The sequence below is a fragment of the Pleurodeles waltl genome, chromosome 4_2 (genome assembly GCF_031143425.1).
Source record: "Pleurodeles waltl isolate 20211129_DDA chromosome 4_2, aPleWal1.hap1.20221129, whole genome shotgun sequence".
Classification (NCBI taxonomy): Eukaryota; Metazoa; Chordata; class Amphibia; order Caudata; family Salamandridae; genus Pleurodeles; species Pleurodeles waltl.
In genome coordinates this window covers 608,167,362-608,190,006 of record NC_090443.1, presented here as the reverse complement: position 1 = coordinate 608,190,006, position 22,645 = coordinate 608,167,362, and the positions used below count along the sequence as shown (strand labels likewise).

The 22,645-nt window shown below is 46.3% G+C and overlaps 1 protein-coding gene across 1 annotated transcript in view; it reads right to left on the bottom strand.

The window, feature by feature from the left end:
• Positions 1-22,645, bottom strand: part of MFSD14A (major facilitator superfamily domain containing 14A) — a 202,351-nt gene that overhangs the window by 24,468 nt on the left and 155,238 nt on the right. Inside the window, exons 8-9 of the mRNA XM_069232161.1 lie at positions 21,248-21,319; positions 11,278-11,390 (exon numbers count right to left, since the gene is read on the bottom strand). Coding sequence (XP_069088262.1) covers positions 11,278-11,390; positions 21,248-21,319 — 185 coding nt within the window. The remainder of the gene's footprint in view (positions 1-11,277; positions 11,391-21,247; positions 21,320-22,645) is intronic.

Sequence of the window (22,645 nt, the reverse complement as noted above, 5' to 3'; positions counted from 1 at the left end):
GGCAGATCTCTTCAGAGCGAAAAGCAACCAAAATAGAGGTAATAAGACTCAGTCACACAGGAGGCTGGGGTAGGCACCCCATTTAGGTGTCTTGGTTCTCAGAATTTAAGGGTTTATTTGACTTTTTATTTGATGGTCCAGTATTTCTAAAGTCTGGTCTTTATAATCTATCTTTTGGTGTTACCCCTTTGTAAGGTTTAATAAAAAATGAGCATACTAGGAAAGGGAAAGCCACCTGTAAATCCCTAATCCACTTTTGAGCCCAGTCATTCTTTCTCAAACATTCTGAGATAAATGACCTAGTAATTCAAGGTGAATGTGTACTAGGCCCAGATAAAGCATGTAACCCTCATCAACCAAATGCAGGAATTGTTGGGTTAAGACATTGGGGGTGATTCTGATTCTGGCGGGCGGCGGAGGCCGCCCGCCAGAATTCCGCCCTCCATTATACCGCTCCGCGGTCAGAAGACCGCGGAGGGTATTATGAGTTTTTCCCTGGGCTGGCGGGCGGTCTCCAAAAGACCACCCGCCAGCCCAGGGAAAAACTCCCTTCCCACGAGGATGCCGGCTCGTAATCGAGCCGGCGGAGTGGGAAGGTGCGACGGGTGCAGTGGCACCCGTCGCGTATTTCAGTGTCTGCAAGGCAGACACTGAAATACTTTGCGGGGCCCTCTTACGGGGGCCCCTGCCGTGCCCATGCCATTGGCATGGGCACGGCAGGGGCCCCGCGACCCCCCCTACCGCCATCCTGTTCATGGCGGCTTTCCCGCCATGAACAGGATGGCGGTAGGGGGGGTCAGAATCCCCTCGGCGGCGCAGCGAGCTGCGCCACCTTGGAGGATTCTTAGGGGCAGCGGAAAACCGGCGGGAGACCGCCGGTTTTCCTGCACTGACCGCGGCCAAAGCGCCGCGGTCAGAATGCCCTGCGGGGCACCGCCGGCCTGTCGGCGGTGCTCCCGCCGACCCTGGCCCCGGCGGTCTAAGACCGCCGGGGTCAGAATCACCCCCATAGTCTGTCGATCCTGAAAGGTTAATGAACCAGAAGAAAGGAAAATGTTACTTACCCAGCAAGCATATGTTCATGGCATAGGGTGCTGTAGATTCACATACTTAGCATAATCCTGCCATATAGTATTGGGCTCCGATGTGTGCAAGTTGTTTTTCTCCTAAAGAAAATCTTTCGAGTCATGAGGTAGTGTGACTCCTCCTCTTGCTGGTAATGTGCATGGTGATTAACTCCATTGTTAGACGGCTTTCCCGCATGGCAGGTGAGGAAGGAACACAAAGCAAAGCTTAGTATTAGGCGATATCCATGGGAAAGGAGTTTGTGATATATAGTAAAAGTAACTGTAACAAACAGAGGTGTCCGGAGAGGAGGGTAGGTGCATGTGAATTTACAGCACTACGTGCCATGAACAGATGCGTATTGGGTAAGTAACATCTTCCACTCCAGGCATGTGTGGCTGTAGATACACATGCTTAGCACATACTGTAGAGCAGTCCTTCTCCATAATCAATGGGGATCAATGTGTTTGGAATGACAATAGTGAACAAATCTTTTCCATTTATGAGGGAACATGGCCAACTAGAAGACCTGCGAGCCGCTTGAAAAATGTCCATACACTGCTGTGGGAGATTGAGGTAACCAAATTCTAGGACTTCAGGAGCCATATTGCAAGGTTGAAGGATATGGGGTCCGGGTGCCTGATTTCTCCATGGTCCTGCGTGAGAAGGTCCTGCCTGTTCGGCAGTACTTTGTAGGGAACTACCGACAGTTCTAAGAGTGTGGTGAACCATGGTGGTTGTGCCACTGTGGGAGCGACCAGGATAAGAGAGAGATGTCTACCGAAGTTTGCAAACCACAAACTGAAGCAGTTGGAGAGGTGTAAAAGCACTGGTAAATATCCCAAGACCAACTTATCCATAGTGTGTTGCCCTTAGACTGTGAGTGTGGGAACCTGGAGGCTAAGTTAGGGCAATTGGCATTTTCTGCTATGGCCAAGAGGGTAATTTGCGGTTGTCCACAACGCTGGAAGTATTGGAGGAGGACTTGCAAGCCGAGTTCTCACTCGTGGACTTGCTGGCACTTCCTGCTGAAGAGATCTGGAAAGTCATTGTCCTCTCCCTATAGTTACTTGGCTAACAGGTGAATGTTGTAGTAGAGAGCCCACCTCCAAATGGTCTGTGCTTAATGAGAAAGCTGAGGGGACCTGGTGCCCCCTTGCTTTTGGATATAATACATGGCTGTCATGTTGTCCATCTTGAAGAGGGCTACCTTGCTAATGAGGTGAGGAAGGAAGGCTTTCAGCGCCAGTTCAACAGCTAGTAACTCCAGGCAACTGATATGGAGATGTTTTTGACTCAGGTGTCCAGTGGCCCAGTAGTTAGATCTTGGGAATGTGCTCCCCATACTGTGAGGGAGGCATCTGTTTTTATGGTTCTCTGTGGAACTGGACCCAGTAAAGACAGTCTTTTCAACAGATTGTTGCTGTTCCACCACTACAGAGTGTGGCAAGCTTGACAGCCGACTGACACTAGTTCTTCCCACTGACCCTCTGCTTGCGTCTATTGGTGCATTAAACATTCCTGCAATGGACGCATATTAAGTCTGGCATGAGGAACAATCGCTATACATGCAACCATCATCCCGAGAAGTCACATGACTATCCTCAATGTTACTTGTTGACCTAGTTGAAATTGGGGAATGAGTGCCTGGAAGGATTGTATGTTGGCAGCATTGGGGTAAGCTACTCCCAGTTCTGAGCTGAGATTTGCTCTTAGGTAAGGTTGGGCGTGAAGAGGTTGGAGGTGGGATTTCAAGTATTGATTGTAGAGCCTAGTTGGTGAAGTAGGTTTATGTTGATCTGAGCATGCTGAAAGTACTGTTGACGAGTTGTGCTTTTGATGAGCCAGTCTAGATATGGAAAGACCTACGCTTTGTCTGCGCAGGTGAGCAGCTACTACCACAAGACATTTGGTGGAGACCACAGGTGCTGCAGTGTCCCCGAAGGAAAGCACTTTGAAGTGGAAATGCTGACCCTTTATTACAAACCTAAGATACGGGCGCTGTGCCAGGTGAATAGGAATGTGAAAGTAGGAGTCCTTGAGGTCGAACGCAGCCATGAAGTCAACTTGTCGTAATAATAACAGGATGACTTCTTGGAGTGACCATGTGAAAATGCTCTGAGAGAATGTATTCATTTAGAGGTTAAAGGTCTAAGAATGGTCTGGGTGACCGTCCTTGGGAATAAGGAAGTAAATTGAATATACTCCTGTGCACTATTGGTGAAGTAGAACAGGTTCCACAACTCCTTTTCTTAGGTGTACTTGTACTTCTTCCCTGAGCAACTGCTAATGTTGTGGGGGAAAGTCTGTTTGAGAGGTAGAATGTTGGGAGGTGTGGTTGTGAACTCAAGATTGTCAGGGGGGCTGGAGGGGCTGGGTTTGGAAGTCTGGGTTTTGTGGTTGTGGTGGATGGTTTTGTCAATCTGCCCTTGCCCCACCCTTGGAGTGGTTACCCCATCTGATTCTCTGTAGTAACTCCTAAGCAGGATGGTTTGGGTGTGAGGTCGCTGGTATGAGGTGGAGGTTTCAGGGGAGGTGGTCTTGGAGCCTCCATGGTAAGAGGAGCGGCGAAAGGAGCCACATTGAGATGGTGTCCGTAGTGTTCCCATGGCTTAGATTTTGTTATCTTTTTTGATCTTCTCAAGGAGGGTGTGAAATTGAGGAGCAAAAAGATGTTCCCCATCAAGTGGGAGGACCAATAGATTTTGTTGGAACTTGGGTTTAAACACTAAGACCCGGAGACCAGCATGCTGTCTTAATAGTATGCTAGAAACCCATAAAATAGGAGGGCAAATTGATTTGGTTGGACCTCCGGTTTAAACCCTGAGACCAGGAGCCATGTATGCCCTCTTAATAGTAAGCTAGAATTGATTCCTCTAACTGCAGTATCTGCAGCATGCATGGTGAATGGTAATGTGATATTAATTTGCCTTCAGAGACCATTTGATATGCCCATTTTCTCCATCTCAACCAGTGTGCCCTGTCGTATCTGAAAAGGAGGTCGATAGAAGTAGCGATCCACCAGTGATTGGTGGATTGGGCTGCTATTCTCTTTCCAGCAGTCAGTCTTTCTACTTTCCTTATCTGGTAGAGGTGCCTCACCAGATGTTTGTGAGTTGGCTCTTTTGCAATAGGTTGCAACAACCAAAGAGTCTGGTGGAAGTTGACTTTTGATGCAAAGGGAGTCATTAAGTGTTTTTTTTTAATTTTTTTAAATAAATCGACCCGTGTTATTATCTCCCTTGATCTGACCAGATTACAAGATGTCAGTGGTGTGGCAGAGCATGCCTTTTACCAAAGGCAGGTATTGTGCTGAGCATTGTGTAGAGGAGAGTGTCTTGAATAAGAAATCATCCTCTAGAGGCTCTGGATGCAATTACACTTTATGGAAGGTGGTAGCTCTACCTATTAAGTCATGGTTAGTTGTTGTATTGTCAGGGGGAGAGGGTTCAACGGATACAGATCAAGGGCTGTATCAGCTGGTGCATTGATATCGTATGTGTCCCAGGGATCATCGGGTTGTGGGGGAGTGAAAGTGCCCTTGTCCTCTTCACCCCCTATGCAAGAGTGTAATGACACCACCGAGGAATGTGGCTCAGGTGGAGAGTGTGTGTGGTGTGCAGCCAGTGTAGGTGGTGGGCTGGTGTGCACAGAGCTTGTAGCCTTGCCCATTTCCTACCTGTGCTTCGGTGGGGTTTGAACATCCAGGGCCTCCTCAAAAGAAAGCTGTGGTATGGAGGGCATGGCACCAGTGTGGGGGATCTTGCAATTATGCATCCAGAATCAGGGTGGATCATAATGTGTTTTCGCCTCCAAACAATTTGCTCCTGTGGTCTTTGAAGTACAGGTTTCACAGGCTCTGACCGAAATGCTGCTTAGGCAGATGCAAAGGCTTTTGACGCTGACATCTGGTATTGTTTCCACGCAGAACGTTTCAGCTCTGAGGCAAGAGGTGTTGGCTCCGAAACATGTGACCTTGATTTTTTCAGCACTAAGCTGGGCATATTTGAAACAGTCTATGGCGACCATGGTCCAAAGGCAGTGGTGACTCTATGATGCCTCTAGGCTTATCTAGAATGGACTATTGGACCTTACGGTAGGGTCTACTGGGGTCAATATCGAGTTGGAGGGGCTCAAGGCTGGTTGAGCTGGAGGGAGATCCTGCATTATGATCTCAGAGCTGGAGCTATTGTCGAGGGAGAAGATCCCTTCCTCTGTAGTCGACGTCTGCGCCTGCAGTTCTTTGTGAATGTCCGAAGTGGTCTGGTGTGTCATCGACGCTCCTTCAAGACACCTCAAGACGTCAGTCACAAAGCATCTACTTTGACCTGAAGGAGCAGCAGGCCTCACACCTGGCCTTTTCGTCCTCAGGAAAGAGGCACAGATTACACACCTAGTGAAGGTAGGTATGAAGATATTTGCTTTGATACCAAGGACACAATCAAAAAGACGTCCGTTCCATCATCGAGTGGACATGGTGCAGGGGAACAACTAAGAATGGAAGCTGCGCCACGAAGGGCAATGGCCCACGAGGGCACCGGTTAATGCAAGTCACCCCGATGAAGTTGACATTATAGAACCGAAAGAGAGAGATAGAAAAGACCAAAGGAAAGTAGGTATATAGTGAGAAAAGTCTATGACAATGGTGCTGAACCAGAGCAGAAGAGCACATGTCCGAACCTGATGGCGGAAGAAAACAATCTAACAATAGAGTCGATGACCATATGAATTACCAGCAAGGGGAGTCACACTACCTTGTGACTCAAAAGACTTTCTTCAAAGAAAAACAACTTGCACACATCTGAGCCCAATACTAGATGGTAGGATTATGCTAAGCATGTGTACTACAGCCACACGCTTTAAATATATATTTTACATGTGCCATTTAAAATTTAAAAAACCTGTGCAGATCTATCAGGGAGGAGAGGAAGGCAAATACATTGATTAAAATACTGGCTTTACAGCATCGCAGTGGTATACAGTTGGAAAGTTCAGAGACTACTCCTCTCAGCTGTTTACAACAATGTTAGTGGATTTGCCCCTGGAACAAACAATCCCAAGATCATTGTAAGTGCCTAAAGAGAACCACATACAACCTCTAAACGAATCCCAGTGTGCCTTTGTGAAATAAACAAATATGTGCTGGCTGTCATGCAATCTCAACTGAATTAAAAGTTTTAAAGTCAAATGTGTGCATTATTATTGAAATAGTAGGCTTCTATTCTAAAGGCTAACCCTAACTTAGTACCTGTCCAATTTCCTTAATACTGTTACTATTGGTCATGAAAGTACGAATGAATGAGTTTTTCCAATTAAAATAGAAACCCAGGTTCAAGTGATTCTTTGCCTAAGTGGTAATGGGCTTAATGGGAGTGCTTGATAAGGAATAGGAACCTAAAAACAAATCCCTCTTGGGGTATTGCGCAAAACCGGAAGTAGCCAGACAGAACAACCTCAAGGGGTATCCCTGCCATGACTGCTTAAAAAAAAAAAAAAAAAAAAAAAACACATGAAAAAGAAAGTGGTATTCTGAACCCACCTTAGAAACAGAGGAGAGAAGGTCCGGGCTAGTTTTGAAAAACGAAAAAAAAAAAAAAAAAAAACACTTCTAGCGTCGACACAGAGTCCGAACCCCCACCAGCACTGAAGAGCTATGCGAGTTTATGGATACAGTCTGGCACCTGGGATATTCAGAGATGAGTAATATGGAGGGAGAAATATCCAGCAGAAACAAACCCAGCATCCATTTGTGGCACACATTAGAGAATAAGGCTTTATAATAGTTAAAGCTAGCTTTATACTCCATGTATGCTGCCTAAGGATTTTTTTTTTATAAAACACGCATAGGAAGTTGGCTATGTATATACCATCTCAAAGTGAGAGATAGTGTGCACAGAGTCCAAGGGTTCCCCTTAGAGGTTGATAGTGGCAAAATTAGATAACACCAATGCTCTATTTTGTGGTAATGTGGTCGAGCAGTAGGCTTATCACAGGGTAGTGTTAAGCATTGGTTGTACACACACAGGCAATAAATGAGGAACCCGCACTCAGACTTAACTCCAGGCCAATAGTTTTTATATAGAAAAATATATTTTCTTAATTTATTTTAGAACCACATAATTCAAGATTTGAAGTAAATACATAAAGTGCAAGTTACTCCATACAGGTAAGTAAGGAACTTTGAATTAAAGCAGAAGTATAGGTTAAAATGGCAATAAGCTTTTTTTTTTTTTAAAGTGGACACAGTGCAAAAATCAACAGCTCCTGGGGGAGGTAAGTATGGTTTAGTTTTTGAGGTAGGTAAAGCACTTACAAGTTCTGTTTCCTGAGCATAGGCAGCCCACCATTAATGGTTCAAGGCAACCTCAAAGTCACCGCAAAAGCAACAAAGGGCAGGTCAGGTGCAGCGGTCAAAGAGGGCCCAAAACACATAGGTGCCTATAGAGAACAGGGGTGCTCCGGTTCCAGTCTGCTGGCAGGTAAGTACCTGCGTCCTCGGAGAGCAGACCATGGGGATTTTGTAGAGCACTGGGGGTGGGGCGGGGTGGGAAAGGTACACAAACAGCTCATAGTTTATGGCCTAATTTGGGTGTCTGTATAGTGCTTAACTGTGTCACTGAGGCTCTGCGAATCAGAATCTCAGTGCTTATGCTCTCTCTGACTTTAAATTTGTCACTATAGGCTAGTGACTTCATTTACCAATTTCAATTGCACCCCAGCCTCTGGAAATGGATATAAGGGCACAGATGGTGCCCTCCTTGCAAAAGCCAGTCTACACCGGTTCAGGGACCCCCCTGTCCCTGTTCTGGCACGAAACTGGACAAAGGAAAGGGGAGTGGGTGTCCATCACCACCCTAGGGGTGGTGCCCAGAGCTCCTCCAGTGTGTCCCAGACTTCAGCCATCTTGATTTGCAAGGTGTGGGGACACTCCTGAGGCCTCTGAGTGGCCAGTACCAGCATGTCAGAGACCCCTCCTGATAGGTCCATACCTGATAAGGTAGCCAATCCCCCTCTCAGGGCTATTTAGGGTCTCTCCTGTTGGTTCTCTTCAGATTCTACTTGCAAGTTTCCAGCAGGAATCCTCTGCAACTACTACTTCGTCCTCTGACCTCGGATCAACCGCAGCCTGCTCCAGGAACCACTGTAAGAGCAACAAAGTATCCAGAAGGGATACTTTTCCTCTGCAACTTCAGCTCCAGCAAACAACTGCAACAGTTTCCACGGTGTGCACGCTCTGAGGACTCCATATCGTCACCCTGCACCAGAAGGACTGAAAAAAATCTCCTGTGGGGTGACAGTCACTCCACTGCTTAAGAAGGCACCTTCTAAGTCGACGACCGGTTCTCTTGGACTCCTCTCCTGGCGACGAGCAGGCTCCTTGGAACACAGAGGGTGGACCCCATCAACACAGACTGTCCTGAGGTCCTGCTGTCCCAATTTGGTGGAGCTAAGACCTTGCCTTCCCCCAGAACGACAGTACCCCTGTGCACCGCGTCTTCTTCACCTCCTGAGGCCTCTGTGGACTATTTGTAAAATTCATTCATGCACGGCCTGCCCCAGGTTCCCAGTGCCTACTTAACGCAAAACGCGACTTTTACGGAACCATGGCTTGTTGGAGGAATCCAGCGCGAAAACTCACCTGCATTCAACTTCAGGACGTGGGACATCCAGTGCATCACGCAGGAACCCGGCTGACATTTTCCTTGGGTGCATTTCTGCAGTCTTCGTCCAACCGGGGACTCTTCTTTTGCACCCTCTTCTGGGTTGGAAGGGGCTCCTATCCTTCCTGGAACTTCTTTTGACTTCTGAATTTGGTCTCCTTCCTTTGCAGGTCTTCAAGTCCAGGAATCCACCATTTGTTGTTTGCAGACTTGGTTGGTTCTTGCAATAACTCTAATCACGACTTGTAGTGTGTCCTAAGGAAACTTGCAGTACTTCACTCCTGCTTTTCTGGGTTTTGGGGTGGGGTAATTTACTTACCTTCACTGTATTCTTACTCTCCCAGCGATTCTGCACACACTACACTTGTCTAGGGGGGAATTTGTGATTCACATTCCATTTTCTTAGTATATGGTTTGTGTTGCCCCTAGACCTATTTTCTCCCATTGCATTCTATAGCATTTCCTATTGTTTGCACTATCCTATGTCTAATTATTTACCTTATTTTGGTGTCTAGTGTATATATTGTGTATAATACTTACCTCCAGAAGTATTGCCTCTAAGATATTTTGGGTAACACAGAGTATTGTCTTTACTTATGTATAAGTACTGTGTGACTATAAGTGGTATTGCAGGAACTTTGCATGTCTCCTAGTTTAGCCTAAGATGTTCTGCTATAGCTACCTCTACCAGCCTAAGCTGCTTTAACACTACTAGATTTTACTAATAAGGGATAACTGGACCTGGTGTAAGTACCCAAGGTACCCACTATAAACCAGGCCAGCCTCCTACAAATGAGATCTTAACGTGCGCAGAGTTGAGCACTGGGCTGCCATCAGCTTCAGGGACCGCTCCCTCAAAGCCTTCGGATGCATAACCTGACACTCTGAGTACAACTTCCGGTCGTGGTGGCGCCCCAGGCACCAAAGACACATGATGAGTAGATCCGTCGCGGACATCGGTAGATGAGAGGATCCACAGTTTTGAACTCAATGACATCCTCGATACACAAACAATCAACCAAACATTTATAGAGCGCGACTTATCACCCGGGGGAGTCTCAAGGCACTTGATCAGTCAAAGAGACAGGTCTTGAATTCCTTCCTGAACTGAGCCACACAAGGGGACTGCCTAAGGTCGATCGGCATCGTGTTCCAGGTCTGCACGGCGTGGGAGGAGAATGATCTTCCTCCAGCCGTGTTCTTCTGGATCCTGGGGTTGGTGGCGAGGGCCAGTTGAGCAGAGCAAAGTTGCCTGGAGGGTGTGTAGAAGGAGAGGCAATGGTTAAGGTAGGCAGGTCCAAGGTTGTGAAGGGCCTTGTAAGCGTGTCAGGAGTTTGAAAACGATGCATTTGTTGATGGGGAGCAAGTATATTCTCTTAGGTGGGCAGAGATATGGCTGCGAATGTCCAGGATCAGTCTGGCCGTGGCGTTCCGTATTCTCTGGAGTCTTTCCTGGGTGACTGTTCTTGTTGCATCGATTGGGATCCACTTGAAGATCTTCCAGAGCAGGCGGAGAATGTGGAAGCATGAGGATGAAATGGCATTGACTAGGCGGGCCATAGACAGCAAGGAGTCGAGAATGATGCTGAGGCTGCGTGCATGGTCGGTAAGAGAGATGGGGCAGTTCTGAGAGCACACGGCCACCAAGAGTTGTCCCAGGCAGTAGGGGTGGGGCCCAGGATGAGGGTCTCTATCTTGTTGACCTTGAGGCAGATGCCTCTCATTCAATAGACTGCCTAGGAGTTAAACAACTCTTTAAAACAAAAAACAAAAACTGAGAAAAAGCCAGGCGAAAATTGACTCAGAGGTAGCTCTCTTAAGATCAGCGCTGACTAGCAAGGAAAGAAAAGAACTGACAGTGCACCAGGGTGGCGTCTATATAGGACCTGCAACGTCTTTCTGGTGCAGACAATGTCGACGAATTACACAGACGATTGAAGCCACCTAACGGCGCACAGAGGTATGCCTCAAGAAAAATCTCTGAATTATAACTGATGACTGGATAAATTCAAAGGTAAGAAATCTGCAACTAGAGGACTCTATTAGATATCTGTTGTTTTGGGTGGAACAAAATTCAATAGTATACTGGTGAACTAGTCTAGAAATCATTGGATAAGCCAACAAAGTTGGGACTGGAGCTCCTGATCTGTGCTGGGGGGGTCTCCAGGTGTTCAGTTTGGCTTTTGCTTAGGGCAATAGGGAACCTGGCTTGCTCGAGTTTAGACAGCATAACTATTCCTTATGTCAGAGTTGTTACCCCTTGAGTTTAAGGCAATCCATTGAATGCCCAAAGTCAGGGCAACTTTGCTGCACAAGTACTCACGGACTAGTCGTTTGTATCTGACAATACCGACCATACAGGTTTCAAGAAAATATGCAATCTGTGTCTTGTTTTATTATTCCGATTGAAGGCATTTCTGTATAAATGTGCAGGATATAGGCACCTATACTTACGTCACTGTTCTTTCTGTTTCATGCACCCTGACAACACATTTCTGGGCAAGCAGTTTATAACCATATTAGCTAATCACAAATGACTGAATACACTTACCAAGGTTCAGAGCCGAAGCCGTACCAGGCAAGCTGTAATATTTGAAATCCCAGACCCAACAAGATAGTATTTTTATTTCCAATGGATCTCATCAACAAACTCAAGACCACTGTCTGTAAAAACACAATTGGGAAGCAATATTTAAAGCTACAGACACCATTCAATTGCTTTGCCAATTTATTTACACAATGGCATACATACGAGAAAATAAACATTGGGTCAACTGCATTGTTTCTACACACCATAACACCTAAAACACCAAACTAAGTCTCCAGCTGAGCCCTAAATGCTTTGTTTACAAGGAGAGCTTTCAGGTGATTTCTCACTCATCCCAGAGTTATGCCTGCACGTTTAGGACAGGAGCTAAAACAAAGACTGTTGGCTAACCATCTTTCCAGAATACACAGCTGATTAGAACTGTCCTTGCCACACCTAGGGTCTTGCCCTATCTCAAGGACCCAATCTCTAGCTTTAAAATTTGTACAGTTCCAAAAGCCCTTCAAGGAAGAGAACGTGATGGCAAATTAAGATACCTGTAGAGGCTAAAAGAGGAAATTTATATTTAGTTCTTTTTTCCTCGACTCTGCCTAACCTTTGACATTAATGGGGCCACTGCAGCCAGTAGTCCTCTTTCAAGTCTGGGGTCAGCCTTTAAGGTTGCCAGTTTGACCATTTTATTGCAACATATAGCAGCCCCAGAATATCTCAATTATTATAGTAGAATTCACTATGCAAAGCTTTTGGTGTCAGGCCCTGAACAAATTAATGATCACAGTGATGGAAGCTAAGCCACTGCATTTTACAAACAATACCAACCATATATCATGTGAAAGACAACAGAATGAAAGAATATACATGTCTGGCTTGTATCAAGCTGCCAGCCAACATGATTAAAATAATAAAATAGTAAAAAAAAGATCTCTGGAAACACAGTAAATCAAGATAATATGCGGTTTCTTAACGCCTGGACTTCATTTTGCTAAATTGTTGAAATGGAATGGGTCATCCAGGCTAGTACTTTTTTTTTATATAATGCCTGGATACAGAAGAGGAGATGGAGTTTCAGAATGTGTGTCCAAAGCAACTCTACTGCTATTATCCTTCTTGCATTTCTTAGACTCCGATCTGGTGCGATCATTAATGTGTGTGCCTCATTACACATTATAGAACTTGATTGTGAACACTAGGCCTGATGGTATTGATTCACTTGAAGGAGATGCAGCAAACCTTGAATATGATGCAGGTGGGCAAGTAGAGACAATGGAGTTTCTGAACGGGACGTGTGATTCTATTGAAACTTATTTTAGTCCCTTACAGAGCTATGAAGCCCTGTGCAGGATAGTTTCAGGTATGCCTGGTGGCTGTTGGGACACCACCATTGAGGGAGTATCCCTTGTCCATTTGGAACGGGAGCAAGGAACAATGATGAAATGGTTGCTTGAAAAATATGAAATTGGGAAGAGCCCCTGTGTGTTTATGCCAAAGAAAAAGTTGTTGATAAGGTCTCACAGCTTTTGTAGTGTTACTTTTTGATAGTTAAGGTGCAAATCAGTCAAGGTTCATTGCCATGAGTTACTCTTCCACTCAAGCTTACCTAATCTGGCTGGGATATAGTGAAAACTCAATTTTCCTGTGTGGTCAGCTCTGGTTTTTGACACCCAGAATTCAAATGGTCTTGGTCACTACCAGATGAAACTTTTCAATCAGTACGTACTGATGGATCATGATTTTTTTTAGCAAGACAAGTACTCTTAAGAGGTGATGTACCGGATAGAGATTACCACAGACAAGAAGGTGAATATGCTATGATCTTCAAATACTACCAACCTATGGCCATGTGGAATGTGATCCACTGCAGGACTAGGTTATCAAAGCCATTTTGTGTTGAGAAGCTTTTCAGGAGGGCTTTATAGCTGATCCTTTCAATAGCCACAGAAGTGTTGAGGAACACAAGGAGGTAGTCCTGAAGGAAGGTGCTAGTTGTCTCCGATTTATCAAACTGCCATCTAGATGCACTTCCCCAGGAAATGGGAGGTATGTGATCAGAAGAAGATGCATAAGTCTTAGGTGTTGATGGTAAGCTTTGTGTAGCAATGATATTATCTGACAAGTCTTGAGGAAGGTGGTATTCTAACTCCTCTCTCATGAGGAAGATGAGGCTCCAACTGTTCCTTCAGATGCAGTCTGCCCCTGTCTGACCTCGACTGAGGCCCTTCTTCCTCCACTTGATCTGCCTCTTCGATGACAAATGCACACCATGCATTCCTTGTTCGGCACAGATTAGGATAGTGACAAGTCTGGCCAACCATATCAGAAGGAGAACTAGTATGACTGCTTGCAGGAGGGTAGTGTCCTTGATACTTTCCCAGATGCAGGACTCCTCACTCCCTGGGCCAGCCTCTGTGGACAATGCTTCTTATGTCATGGTTATGTACAGAGTAGCCGACGTCCTTCACCTTCAGCTCCCCACCTTAGAAGTCAAGACTAATGTTCATATGGAAATCCTTCAGCCGGCAAATGCCCCTCTTACCTTTAAATGAGGCCCTTAAAAATACTTTGTTGGGGGCATGGGCCAAACCTTGCTTGATGGTCCACGGCCATATTGTACATCATCGTCCATCCCTGAATACCCTGCCATTTTTACCTCAGCACCCCTTCCCTGAAAGAGTGGTGGTGCAGGCATCTGAGAGCAAGACTAACCCCAAAAAGTTTCCAACTTCTCCACCTGATAGAGTCAAAACACCTGGAGACATGGAAAACAAGTCTTTTAGCTAACCAGTCTGGCGCCTGGAACAGTAAATGGCAGCTGTCTGCTGGGGCACTATTCGCATGCACATTGGGATTCAGTGCCACAAGTCCTCTGAGGTGTACCTGATCATCTCCGACCTGTCCTCAACCATGGAATACATGAAAACTGTGACGCAGCCAGGTTCACAATTCGTTGTGGCTTGGGCACCAATGATTTCACTGGGCAGACCACTGGCTCCAGAGTAGCTATTCACCTCAATGCTGGACTGCAGTACACCACTTTTTCGGGCAATGCCCAGTCGTCGATCATGTACATGCAGTTTGAGGAGACTCGCCTGCTTGAGGACAAGGCGGACTCTGCTCTCGACCAGTTCAAAAGCACAGCAAGGCCACGGCACACTCACTGGGCTTAGCTGCCCACCTCACCAGCCGCATCAGCCCTATCACTCCTGTCACGATTTCATCAGATGTACTCCATACCAGTCAAATCCAAACCCCACAAAGGTGCAGAGCAGTTTTGTGGTCAAGGCCATGGTTTCCACCTTCCCTATGGGGAACTGCCCACTTCACTACCCTCCTGCTGCTGCTTCACCAACCAAATCCCATTAGCGTCACCTTAGCAGACAGAGGACCATCTATCCATTTCGCAGAAGGAAATCCAAGCCATTTTGCCCAAAGGGGCTACCAAAAGAGGTATAACCTGGTTGCTATCCCCGCTACAGTCTGGTGTCCATGGTGTAGGAAGCTGGCCTGGTGTGTGGTGAGCACCTATGGTGTTATCACCTTATATCACGTCAAAGTATCCCCTATTAGTGAGGTGAAGTCAGTGTCTAGGAAGCCAGGCTCTCTAGAGGTAGCTGTGGCTGAACAACCAAGACTTACCTAGGAGACATGCAAAGCTCATGCAATACCACTGTAGTCACATAGCACTTACACACATGAAAGAACCACACAGTTTTACCAAGATAAAGGTACTTTATTATGGTAACACAAATATCAAAATACTATATAGGCAATACCCCATCTGGAGGTAAGTAAACACACTATTATATACACATTAGGAGTCAGTTATTAGCATAAAAGGCAATAGAAAACAGTGAAAACAATAGTAAGTACTAAAGACCCTAGGAGGGGACCAAATCATATACTACGTAGTCGAATGTGAAAGTCGGGCCTCCACCCAACGAAGTGGAATCGTAAGTACCAGAGTGCCCCCCAGTGACCATGAGAAGAGGTAAGTGCCTAGTTCTAACCAAACCCACCAAAAGGACTTCAGAAGAGGATAATGCAAGATCTAGACAAGACTACAAGAAACCAAAAGGTGGATCCTGGAAGAGTAAGACCTGTAAAGGAAGGGGACCAAGTCCAGTTCACGTTGGATTGTCCGATGGTGGCAGAAGCCACTACCCACCCGTCTGTGGATGCAGGACCTGGCCGACGGTGGACGAAGACAGTCAGCAGTGCAGCACCGGAGCAGCTGAGAGGTCCTGAAGTGATGCAGTCGATGTCTTTCTCCGGAAGAAGGTTTGCAGTCAGTCAGTGGTGTGGACAAAACCACCAACAAGCCTTGACAAAGGCAAATGTCGTGGAAGAGGAAATGCGGAGCTGCCAGGGACCAGAAAGGTCCAGGGGGACTCAACCCACAAAGGGGAGTCCTGGGTGACCCTGAGCAGAGAGGAGAGTCACAGAAGAGGAGGCAGCCCCCACAGGCAGCAAGCACAGGCGTTGCGGTGAGGCACAAACAGCACCCCTTGGAGGGAGTCCCATGTCACAGGAGCAGGATGAAGAGGACTGTGCTTCGCAGGGAAGAGTGCTGGGGCTACACGGAGCCTGAAGATCCCTTGGAGGAGATGCCAACAAGCCTTGGTAGCTGCAAGAGACGTGGTGCACGGGAGTACTGTCCTGCGTGGAGAGGCAAGAGCTTACTGTCTCCCAAGTTGGACAGCTGGTAGAGAGGACCAAGGAGACTACTCCAGACCACCACCAGTGATGCAGGATCCACGCAGCTCTGAAGGAGAGGAGATCCACGCAGCCGGTCATCGTTGCAGTTGGTGCCTGTGGATGCAGGGAAGTGACTCCTTCACTCCAAGAGATTCCTTCTTGCTTCTCGTGCAGACTGAAGACTTGTCGCCCTCAGAGGATGAACAGCGGGGGAAATGTTGCAGTTGCTGGAAGGAGCTGTAGAAACAATGTTGCAAGCAGAGTCATTGCTATGGATGCAGATTGTCGGTTCCTGGAGGGTCCAGTTCCAGTGGTCAGAAGGTGAAGTAAATGTTGCAGAGGAATCCAGCTGGAATCTTGCACGTCGAATCTGAGGACCCACCCAGACCTTAAATAGCCTAGAAAGGGGGCTAGGTCACCTAGTAAGGTGACCACCTATCACAAGAGGGCTGTGATGTCATCTGCCTGTCCTGGCATCTGGGATGCTCCCAGAGGCTTCTGCCCATCTTCAAATCAAGATGGCAGAATCAAGTGGCCACCTGGAGGAGCTCTGAGCACCAACCCTTTCCATTGTCCAGTTTCGCAACATAGCAGGGACTGGGGGTCCCTGGACTGGTGCAAACTGGTTTATGCAAGGAGGGCACCAAATGTGCCCTTCAAAGCATACCAGTGGCTTGGGGGGGGGGGGGGGGGGGGGCTACCCATCCCAAAGCAAAGTAACACCTACTTCCAAAAGGAGAGGGTGCTGCCTCCCTCTCCCAAAGGAAATCCCTTGTTCTTGCCTTTCTGGGCTTGAGCTGGTCAAGCAGCAGGAGGGCAGAAACCTGTCTGTAGGATGGCAGCAGCGCAGGCTGCCTAGGAAAACCCTGCAACCTGGTAGGAGCAAAGCCGGGGGTCCTCTAAGGAGCACCCAGAGTGCATGGAATCATAAACCAATACTGGCAACAGTATTGGGGTATGATTCCGACATGTTTGATACCAAATATGCCTAGGTTCGGAGTTACCATTATGTAGTTGGACACAGTACACGGGGGAAATGGCTTCCCCGCACTTACGAAGTCCAGGAGAATGGAGCTGGTGTTCGTAGGGGCACCTCTGCTCATGCAGGGGTGCCCTCACACACAGGTACTTGCACCATGCCCTCTGGGCCAGGAAAACCTGCCATAGGGGTGACCTACAGGAACCTGGTGCAGTGACCTCTAGTGAAAGAGAGCATGCACCTTCCCACGCAGGCTGCAATGACAGGCCTGCAGACACATTTTGCATGGGCTCCCATGGGTGGCGTAATACATGCTGCAGCCAATGTGGAACCCCTGTTGCCCCAATGCCTGGGTACCTAGGTACCATATACTAGAGACTTACATGGAGGCACCAGTATGCCAAATGTGGGGTGGACTAAGTAAGGAACAACCAAATTTAGGGGGAGAGAGCACAGTCACTAAGGTCCTGGATAGCAGGCAAAAAGTGGGGGTAACCATGCCAAAAAGAGGGTACTTTCCTACACATGAACCTTTATCCTATTTGAGATCTGCGCCCTCTCAATGCGTTCCTCCAGAAGGAGAAATGTAAAATGCTCGCCATGGACCTTGACTGCCCTCGACCTTGGAGACTGCATAGTGGTGGTGGTCCTGAAGGACACCTATTTCAATATGCCAGTCCTGTAGGCTCTTCGGCTCTACCTGCAGTTCATTGGGGACAGGAGCATTTTTAGTTCGCTGTGCACTCCTTTGGTCTCACCAGCATTCCTCGGGTGTTGACAAAAGTGATGGTGGTGGTAGCAGTACACCTTTGGAAGTCATGGTTGCTAGTCTTCCCCTACCTCCACTACAGGCTGTTGAAGGTGGGCTAACCCCAGGAAGCCGTCAACCATCGCTAGACTGTTGCAAACCACCGGTCATCTTTGGGGCTCCCTATCAACATGCCAAAGTCACAAATAACTCCTTCTCTGACACTTCCCTTCATCTGAGCCATTTTGGACATTGTTAAATTTCCTGCTTTTTCCTCAGGAAAGAGAGTACAGGACATTCAAGCTATGATCCTGATCTTTCCACCTCGGTCCTGGATTTCAGTGAGGCTGATCCAGAGGCTGACCTCACCGATGGCCTCCTGCATCCTGCTGATCGAGAATGTCAAGTGGCACATGTGGGCTCTCAGTGGCATCTGACATCAAAAGGACCTCTTGGGCCACATTCAGGTTTCAGAGGAGACTGCAAAAACGTTGCAGTGGTGGCTATTGCACCATGATTGGCAGACCTCTGCAACCTTCCCTACCCAGAGCTGACAGTGGTGACCGATGCATGCTTCTGGGATGGGGTGGCCAGCTGGGAGAAGTGTGCAGATTAGAGGCCTATGATCTCCGGTGGAGTCCTGGCTTCATCTCAACCTTCTGGAGCACAAGCCATCTGCTTCGTGTTGAAAGCCTTCCTTCCTCCATTGAGGGGAGGCTGGTCCAGATGCTCATAGACAACACCACTGACACGTGCTACTGCAGCAAACTGGGCAGGGTGGGGTCACAACATGGAAATGGCTGGATCACCAAGGAAAAGTCCTGGTGTGAACCACCTGGCAGGCTCACTGAATTTCAGGGCTGACGAACTCAGCTGTAGAAGACTTGCGGATCATGAATGGCAATTACATTTGGAGGTGGTACAAGGACTCTTATGTGAATGGAAAGAACCTTAACTCGATCTCTCCACCAATGCAGAAGAACAATGTCAGTACTTCTGTGCACTGGAGTTTCCCAGGAGTCTCTCACTCTGAGGTGTGTTCTGCCTTGAGTGGAACTAGGGACTCTTCTATGCCTTTCTGCCAATACCTTACTGCCCTAAATTCTCAAGAAGGTCCTCCGGAGGTGGTGATGTCATCTTGACAGCTAGGCGTCTCTTGACAAAAAAATGTCTACGCCTGTTGGGACAAGTTTGTGGCTGTATGAGGCACTTGGCAGATATACCCCCTCCAGGTGATGTTATTTGACATTTATTTTTGTTTTGACCCTAGCCTGGCAAAGCTTTGCTCTGGGCGCACTTATGGGATATCTTGTAGCCATTTTGACTTTTTTTTTGCCATTGCCAGATCAGCCTTCATTGTTTAGGCCTCCAGTTATGTATTAAAAAAAAAAGAAAAAAAAAAAAAAAAAAAGAAGAAGAATTACTACATTTGTTTACCCTCCCTCCATTTCTCATGCCACAGTGGGACCTCAACTTGGTCCTTACATTTCTCAAGTGCACTCCCTTTGAGTTACTTCACAACAGCTCCTTGCAGCGTATCACCCTCAAGACAGTGTTTTTCGTCGCCATTACATCGGTGTGGCATTTGTGAGCTTCAACTCTCTCCATAAAGTCACAGTACACCACCTTTTCCCCATGCAAGCTGCTATTGCGGCTGCAAACATTTTTTAGGTATAAAGATGTGACGCTGTTCCACGTCAGTCAGAACATCATCCTACCAGCATTCTATGCTCCGCCTCAACCCTCTAAGGAGGAGGCGAGACTCCATCGCTTGGACCCCAAAAGATCACGGAGTTACATCCTGTGAAAGAACAGAGTGGAATATCAGCTATTTGTGGGGTTGACTGGAGTTAAAAAAAATAAAATAAAAAAAAAGCAAGGCTGTTCAGACGGGATCCATCTCCTGCTGGACTGTGCACTGCACTAAGACCTGCTATGCACTGGCTGTCCCTGGAAGGACTGTGTGCTCATTCTACCAGGGACAAAGCCGCTACTACTGTTTTGGCACACAGAGTCCCTGTCCTGATCAGGTGAATACATGAGCATCCCTCTATATATTCCTGAAACACTAGTGCCTGGACAGGCAGGTTCTGGGAGGAGCATTTTACCCGCTCTGTTCTTCACGACTTTCTGGTTAGAATCCATACACAGACCCACCCCCAAATCAGTAAAGATTTGGTATCTATTTAAAAGGTGAGCCACCTATTGGCACGCAAAGGTACAGCTGAAAAGTTTTTGGTCCCAGTCCGACACCTTGGCAATATTCAAAAGGTGAGTAATCTGTGGCTAGACAGTCTCTCTACCGGAAAGAGAGTTACCAAAGATCAATAACTTGTTATTCTAGCCCCCAGGGCAGCAAGATATGGTGTGAAAATTAATTACGAGTCTGATGACCTGCAGTGCAGTTAGCTGTGGATTGAAATAGCTTCATGGGAAGCGGAAAATTGCTTGGTGTGGCAGCCCTGAGTGGAGTGGAGTTGCAGAGAATGAGGAGGAGGTTTAGAGTGTGGGCATTTTCCTGCATTGGCACCACTCATATTTGTGCTGACTGATCGAGAGTTGGAAAAGTACCCCGCAGTCTGCTGCCTTCAGCCGCTATTCCTCCCTGCTCAGAGCTCATAAACCCTCCCCTACCACAAAGGAGCAAACGGGGAGCACCCTTCTTTGTCACTCTGTTAGGTCATGCAGTAAGGCATCCATGGCCCAGAGCACCCAGTCCCATAACACTGCCTCTGCCAATACTAGCCCTCGTCACAGTTAGCAGATGCCGGGGCCATCTTGGATTGGTCAGATGCTTATAGAAAATAAGGTGGATTACAGGTTAAACTGAAAATGCTAGTGCCCACTTTAGCAGGTAATAATTGAGTATTTTCAGTTTAAAACAAAAACCAGAAAGCCTAAAAGTTATGAAGCTGGACCTGCTGTTACAAGATATAATTACAGTTGACTTGCATATTGTCAAATTTAGTACTTAAGTAGCAGAAATAGCTTCAAATCCGGACTTACAGAAATGTCAAACATGTCAATTCAGAAAAACTGTTACAATGTGTAGGGAAAGGCACATGCAGCAAGATACAGTTCAGAAGCCCCTAACTGCCAAAAAGTCAAAACATCAGCTATGAAGAAGGTCCATTAAATCAAAACAAACAAAAAAACAGTGGTAAAATGTGCTTTTTTGTTTTTTTTTTACAGTGCTTGAGTAAGAAGCGAGGCAAGTGCAGATCCTGGGAAATGGTTCAACAGCAACTACAATGGAGGTTAAATTGTTTCTGCAGAACAGTAACATGGTCTTTATATTGCACACAATAGTAAAGAGAAAGGCGGACCACACACCGCAAAATCAGTGTTAAGCTAAATTGGGTAATGGAGAAGATTTCAAAATAACAATCAATATTAGCGTGTCATTTTACAAGGCAGTGCTATATTTTACAATTGGAGCGTATACAATTTATTTTACCAAGATAAAACTAAACACCAAGTTTAACAACAGAAGTAAGAATCACCTCGTTTAGGCCTTAGGTTTAGGACTACATCAGTAAGTCACATTTACAAACCTGTGCAATGATGGACAGAATCCCCAAAACTGCTATAAATGCTGCAACGCTTTCAGGTGAAAAGCCCATAATCTAAAAGAAGAACGAAAGCACATTACAGTGCAAAAAAATTATTACAACATTACGTTACTATTCTATAAACAGAGACACAATGACTCAGAAAAGCCTGAAAAGGTTACATATCGTATATACATGCAAACATCGTTCCCATGTCTGTAGGTCAGAAAACAGAAAAGCATGCCATAAGTGATTAGATGTTAATACACAGAAGGGAAACAACTGTGGACAGCAACAAAATAATTCTAACCTAAACCATACAAACAGGTTTATGATAAATTCTTGATAAATCAATTGAAAATCACTTATTCTGCTTTAGTTCTGAAAGGAATACATTTACAGAGGAGGGATATGTAGACAAAGGAGACAGCAGAGAGAGATGCCAGAGAAAGAGAGAGAATACAAAAAATAAATTGAAGCAGAGAACTAGGGAAAAGAGACTCCGAGGAGAAGGAACCGAAAGGAAGGGGAACCAAAAGGAAGAAACTAAGGTGGAGACAGAGGAGGGGAAGGGAAGTGTAAGAAAGAAATAGAGGAGTGGGAAAGATGGAAAAGAAACAGAATGAGGACTAAAGAAAGAAGAGACAGAGAAGGGGATAATGGGAGACAGATTAACAGGAGTAAAAAGACGTGGTGGAAAACCGAAAACTAGAAGATAAGAAAAAGGAGATTAAGAGCCCTTGTGTGGGGTAGGATGAAAAGATACAGGTGACGTGCCAGATCGCAACAGGCATTTACTGCTTTAGAAATGAATCATATTTGCTTTGTAATCAATTGGGAAGCACTGCCTGAATCCGTACCTTCAGAGAATGCTTGGCCTTCTGATATCTTGTTAATGAAAACACTAGTAAAAACTACTTCTCTTGCATGCGTGAAGTGTAGAACCAATTGGTTATTTCATATAGGAATCTGCTAATTAACCACCAGAAGATAACTTGTTAGCTGCAAATAGGGTAATATATGTTTTCTACTTTGTAACTTCAGTTATTCTATAAGTTTGCCACAGATATCTTTACTCGCTTCTCCATTGGCTATAGCTTTGTGAGACTGTTTACCAAATTTATTCTGCAGGTGTCTAATCTAGGGTCAATGCCAGAGCTGAAGGATAACCTCAAACCCCTAAAAATTACTGTGTCCATACGAGTGATGAAACAGGTCACATGGGTTGAGTAGTCATCCACAAAATCACTTGTGCTGAGAATTCAAGCAACAGGTTCCACCCTGGGTTCATCTTAGCCATCAGAGACGAGCTACTCCAGTGCATGTTTTAAGTACAAAAGCTAAGACCTAGTAATATAGCACAGTGTTTGAAACCATTTTATGACTATTCTGACTTGCCTT